Source organism: Histoplasma capsulatum, genomic scaffold (genome assembly GCF_000149585.1).
Source record: "Histoplasma capsulatum NAm1 scaffold_6 genomic scaffold, whole genome shotgun sequence".
NCBI classification, from domain to species: domain Eukaryota; kingdom Fungi; phylum Ascomycota; class Eurotiomycetes; order Onygenales; family Ajellomycetaceae; genus Histoplasma; species Histoplasma mississippiense.
In genome coordinates this window covers 2144606-2150605 of record NW_001813977.1, presented here as the reverse complement: position 1 = coordinate 2150605, position 6000 = coordinate 2144606, and the positions used below count along the sequence as shown (strand labels likewise).

The window sequence follows — 6000 nt, the reverse complement described above, 5'->3', positions numbered from 1 at the left end:
CCCACTATCGTTTTGCCGACTTTTTATATCCGTTTGGTATATCTTGAAGAGACGAAAGAAGGAAAGAAGAAAAACCCTGTAAGCAGCTAACGAAGGAAAAAAAAAAAAAAAAAAAAAAAAGGGAAACAAGCAAAGATTTCCAATACCATCCCATCCGTCTTCAATATCTTTTTTTTCTCTTTGCCCTCATCCTAACATCCATACTCTATATGTGTTGTGCGTCTTCACAGCTCCCCTCCCTCTTCTTTTTTTCCAAATAATAATAAAAAAATTTTTTTTGTCATCTCATATTTTCACTTCATGATATCTTCCTTTTTCTTTTTCGCTTGTTGCATTATCCGTTTCGTGTTTCGTGCGTCATTGCCTCCTCCGCTTCCTCTTCCTATTTGCCGGAGCCTTCATGCCCCTGACATGTCCTCTTCCTGTCCGTCTCTTTTCGCTTGAGGAATAGAGAATGGATGGGGAGGAGGGATGGGGAAAAGGTGAGGAAATTTTTTGCATGAGAAGTACAGGGCCTGTGTGAGGGGAGAAGAAGGAGAAAGGAGCACAAGAAGAAAGCTGTATCTGAAAAACCTCCATGAGGAAGAACGTCGATATCATGTATGAATATGACTATGAATATGAATATGAATATGACTATCAATCAATCAATCAATCAACATACTGATGTTTTTGCCCCTTTTGTCTCCCTTTGCTTGCCCCCATAGCCGCATAGGTTTGGTTTGGTTATTCGCTGTTGATAGCTTGGATACGGATGTTAGCGGGTAGAGAGCCGCTATCTCTACCTACCTCCCCTATCTCATCTCCCCTGACTGATGACTTGGCTGTGTAGAGAGTTTGGTGGGTGCAGCTTCCGTCTCAACAAAACCAAAAACACACAACGCAAACAAGAGAGAAAGTGGACATGACCGTGAGTGGAAAAGAAGATAAATTCTAATACAGTCAGCCACGTACCCAGAATCTGCTCCAGCATCCCATCCACTCCATTCAGGGGCTGGCGAACTCGAAGTAGCCTGTTAAAGCCAGGAGAAATATTCCGAAGCAGAGCAGCGCCGTCTCTTATTACGAGAAGCAACACCAGCACCAGCACCAGCCGCAGAGTAAATATAAGAAATCCGCCTCGGATCCGCAGATAAACAAGTCAGCGCCGAATTCAGCTCTTACTACAAAGCTTTTAGTAGTTACCCGTTTTGCCCCAAGATTACTCAACCCGGTCCGTCGACAAGGTGAAATACCATTCCCTGCCAGTTCTGATTCTGGAGATCCTGGACAGCCGGCTCATAAAACGGGGTGCTCCGTCGATCCCGCCGCAGGGCAGCGGTGCCCGGCTCAGTTTTAAAAAAAAAAAAAAAAAAAAAAAAAAAAAAAAAAAAAAAGAAAAGAAATTCTCGAGTTGATGGGAAATTTGGAATAGGTAAGGATGAGACGCACGCAAGGGGGACAGAGAACTCTTTGTCCCTGTCACAGCAGATGCAAGGATACCCCACCCTCACATGGAGTGAGATGGGGCGGCAAAACGGGGGGAGCAGGCATATACATAGATAAGTAAAGAAATTAATAAATAAACCGAATATCGATCCACCCAATGTATTCATTCGCCTGTTATATATATATATATCATATCCTTGATGGGTTGTGTATGGGTTTCTTTACTGCAAATCCTCGCCCTTCTGCCAGATATGGTGGAGAGCAGCATCGTCAAACCAATCAATCTCTACCAGATAGTATCGCTTCTGTTAGACGGGCAATATCATATCTTGCCGCATTTCTTGCCGCATTTCTTGCCGCATTTCTCAAGCGCCCCAGACGTGTTTCCCCTGTTCAGATGCAGATCTGGAGTACGGAGTAGTGCGAAGTTACCGAGGCACGATCTGTATTTACAACCTGGAGCCCGATCATCGTCTTGGCGCTGGGCCGAGGTAAGCCGGTAAGTAACGGGGGGTTTTTGGTGGAGCGGGTTCCAAGATTCGGCTGCCAGTGGGAGGCCGTGTAATCTATGCCGTACGGTATGATACGCTACTTACCGTGGTTCGCGGCGACAAGCCGATGCTGCTGGCAGCGATAATGCACATCCATACATACATACATACATACATACATACATACATACATACATACATACATATATACTGTACATACATATATACTGTTCATACATCTTCCCAGACCCAAACCGTGTGCATGTACGGAGCATGTACCTGTAACTTACGGCAGCCGTAATACCCGTACGCCCGTACGGCGAAATCTGGCACAAGCTTGCAACCCTGAACCCGGTGACATGTGCTTCGTTTGCTTCATCCCTGCGAAACCCCTCGAGTCGTCCTCCCGCGAAGCGCTCATCCTTGCGAAACAAAATCTCTCCTGTTTCCCCTGGACCTGACCTGACCTGACCTGACCTGACCTGATCTGACCTGACCTCACCTCTCTCGCGCCTCCTCCTCCCCCGCCAACTCACTACCGTTGAATTACGCTGGGGTAAGAGGATTCGTTGCCATAAATAAGAAACCTATCATGTTTTCGCCTAAGCGGGAGTACGAGGCCGTCGGCGAGGCCTACGCCCAGCGTCCCCCAAAGGGTACCCCCGAATGCATCGCCCTCCCCGGCACCGAAAGGCCAGGTCGCTCGAGGATATACCGTCACTGGCAGTCTGGCAGTGGGGAGCTGCTGAAGACGCTGGATCCTCAGGTTCGTGTCCGAAACTTCAGATGCACGTATAACTGTAGCAGTAATCCCTGTCGAGTGAAGAATGCGCGACATGACCCCCTGGTTGCAGGCGAGCTAACTCAATTGATCCTTCCGTCGGATATTTAATATCTCTCCAGGTTCTCACCGCCCATGATATTTTCGAGTCAAGTGGTAAGTACTCCGTAGTTCGGACCAAATTCAGTTCAATTCATTCAATTTCAATTTGGGCGGATCCGGGGATTTTTTTGTTTTTGTTTTTGTTTTTGTTTTGTTTTCTACTCTTTGTCCTCTCTTTTTCAATTGTCATCTCATCCGCTGATTATATTACTCTACTATTTTATTACCAACAGTCAGTCGAAACCCGAAGAACCGATGCCTGGGAGCTCGTGCCTGGGATCCCGTTAACAAGACCTGGGGTCCGTACCAGTGGATAGACTATCAGACCGTCCAGAAACGTCGTGCGGCCTTCGGCGTCGGCTTGGTCGAGCTTCATTCCCGCATTGGCGTGCAGGGTGCGCAGTATGGTGTTGGTCTCTGGTGCCAGAACCGGCCGGAATGGCAAATCACAGGTGAGTGAGTTCAGAGAGTTGCAGCTGTGTGTTTTCGGTTCCCGTGAATGAATACAATTAACAGTTGCTAACATGTCCCTTTTCTTGTAACCTTTCAGATCTAGCATGCATGTCTCAGTCACTGTATACCGTCTCGATGTACGAGACCCTGGGGGTTGAGGGCACGAAATATATCATCGACAATGCGGAACTCCGCTGTGTCGTCACGTCACTGCCCCATGTTTCCACTTTGATCGAAATGAAACGCGATTTGCCCTTGCTGAAGCTCATCGTCTGCATGGATCCACTGGATGCCGGCGAACAGCTAGGCCACTCCAAGCGGGACATCCTTGCGCCGCTGGCCGCCGCAGCTGGCCTGGAGATTTACACCCTGTCTGAGGTGGAAGAACTGGGCGCTTCGTTGAACCGCCCTTACAACCCTCCTTCCCCCGACGACATCATTACCATCAACTACACCTCCGGCACCACGGGCAATCCCAAGGGAGTCGTCCTCACGCATCGAAACGCCGTCTCCGCTACCTCGTCCGGCATGGGCTCCTGCATGCACTATCCCACCGATATCCTCGCCTCCTATCTGCCCCTCGCACATATCTTCGAGCGTCTTATGGAACACATGTCTCTGTGGGCCGGTGGTAGCATCGGCTACTTCCACGGCGACATTCTCGAGCTCGTTGACGACTTCAAAGCCCTTAGGCCCACCTTGATCGCCTCCGTCCCGCGCCTCTACAACCGCTTCGGAGGCGCTATCCGCGCCTCCTCCGTCGAAGCCCCCGGCTTCAAGGGCATTCTATCCCGGCATGTCGTCAACGTCAAAACCGCCAATATCCAACGCCCCGAATCTCCCACGAACACACACATGCTCTACGACCACATCTGGTCGAAAAAGGTCCGCTCTGCTCTTGGCTTCGACCGCCTCCGCAACATGGTCTCCGGTTCCGCACCGCTCGACCAATCCCTCCACCAATTCCTCCGCGTCGCCTTCGCCTGCACCATTATGCAAGGCTACGGTCTCACCGAAAGCTACGCAACAGGCCTCTGCCAGCTCAGGTCTGACCTCACCGCAGGCCACTGTGGCCCGCTGCAAGCCGGCTTTGAAGCCTGCCTCGTCTCCCTACCGGACATGGAGTACTTCGTCGATGACAAACCGTACCCGCGCGGCGAGCTGCTGCTCCGCAGCAACTCCATCCTCAAAGAATACTACAAGAACCCCGAGGAGACTGCCAACGCCCTAACAGAGGACGGCTGGTTCCGCACCGGCGATGTCTGCCAGGTCGACCATCTGGGCCACTTCACCATCATCGACCGGCGCAAGAACCTGCTCAAGCTCGCGCAGGGTGAGTACGTCTCGCCCGAGCGCCTGGAGGGCATCTACCAGACGGCATGCTCGTACATCTCGCAGGCGTTTGTGCACGGGGACAGCTCGCAGACCGCACTGGTGGCCATCATGGGCGTGCAGCCAGACACCTTTGCGACATTTGCAAGCCGCGTGCTGGAGAAGACCATTGCACCAGATGACATGGAGGCGATCCGTGCGGCGGCGGCGGATGAGAGGATTGTGCGCGCAGTGCAGGCGGATCTCGACCGCGCGAGCAAGGAGCACCGCCTCGCCGGCTTTGAGAAGGTGAAGGCCGTCGCGATGGTGGTTGAGCCGTTTTCGATCGAGAATGGGCTGTTGACGCCAACGTGAGTGGTTTTCTTAATTTTTTTTTTTTTTTTTTTTTTTTTTTTTTTTTTTTTTTTTTTTTTTTAAATCCCTTTCCCCCTTATACACACCCTTAGCTAACAACCCCATCCAAACGCAAGCCTGAAACTCAAACGCCCCCAGACCGTGACCACATATCGCGCGCTGCTCGACGAGCTATACAAACGGGTCCCCGCAGTGAAGAAACCACTGAGACGCAGCGCCAAGGCCAAGTTGTAACACATATCCATCCACCCGTCGTGTCCTCGTATATATTGATATCTAAAAAATAAAAAGAAAAGAAAAATTTTTAAAAAATAATTAAAACCAATAGGAAAAGAAAAACATATAAATGCAAAGCACAAAAGCCACAAACACCATACCCTTTTTTGCCGTCACATGTTTTGCCTAGTATGCGGGACGCAGGATGAGTGGTGCCGCTGCATAGAGAAGTTTCTCGATGATGGTGTCCTATGTACAGATCTATGTTGGCTGTGGGATAGACAGGGGTGGTTTCTTGTTTGTTGGAGATGGAGATGGCGATGGCGATGGCGATGGAAACAGATGGAGTTGGCTTTGGCGTTTCGCGATCTTGCTTTTTCCCTCTCTGTCTTGTTTTCTGGGTTTCTCTTTTTCTTTGAAATGCATGATGTGTGTTGTTATGTTAATTGTTATGTTACATGCTTGTCAACATCCATTTTCTCCAATGTTCTAGACAGGTTTATTTGATGCCTTATCTAGATTTTTTTTTTTTTTTTTTTTTTTTCTTATTCTGGTTTTCGTTCTTGCTCTTCTCCTCTTTATCATCCATTTTCGTCTTCCTCTCCTCCTCTTTATCGTCCATTTCCATCTTCTTTTATGTGTGTCCCTGCCGATGGTCTGTTGCATTACTGTGATATATGCTCGTCTAACTCTCTCCCTTTTTCTCTCTCGTTTCTGATGACCACCTATCCATCTCCCGCTTCTCCTCACGTAGATGTATGTATGTATGCATTCATACATGCAACTCTGTACAGGACTTAACGTTTCTTGGGGGGTTCTACACAGTGAGAGTGGGAGAAGACA

General features: G+C 49.4%; 1 protein-coding gene across 1 annotated transcript; it reads left to right on the top strand.

Annotated features, from left to right (window-relative positions):
- Positions 1 to 2511: 2511 nt before the first annotated feature.
- HCAG_06958 (conserved hypothetical protein) lies at positions 2512 to 5175 on the top strand (the record flags this gene model as incomplete). The annotated part of the gene is made up of 5 exons (XM_001539303.1): positions 2512 to 2685; positions 2823 to 2856; positions 3036 to 3254; positions 3353 to 4937; positions 5058 to 5175. The coding sequence occupies 5 exons, from the start codon at positions 2512 to 2514 to the stop codon at positions 5173 to 5175; spliced, it is 2130 nt and encodes a 709-aa protein (XP_001539353.1).
- Positions 5176 to 6000: the final 825 nt, after the last annotated feature.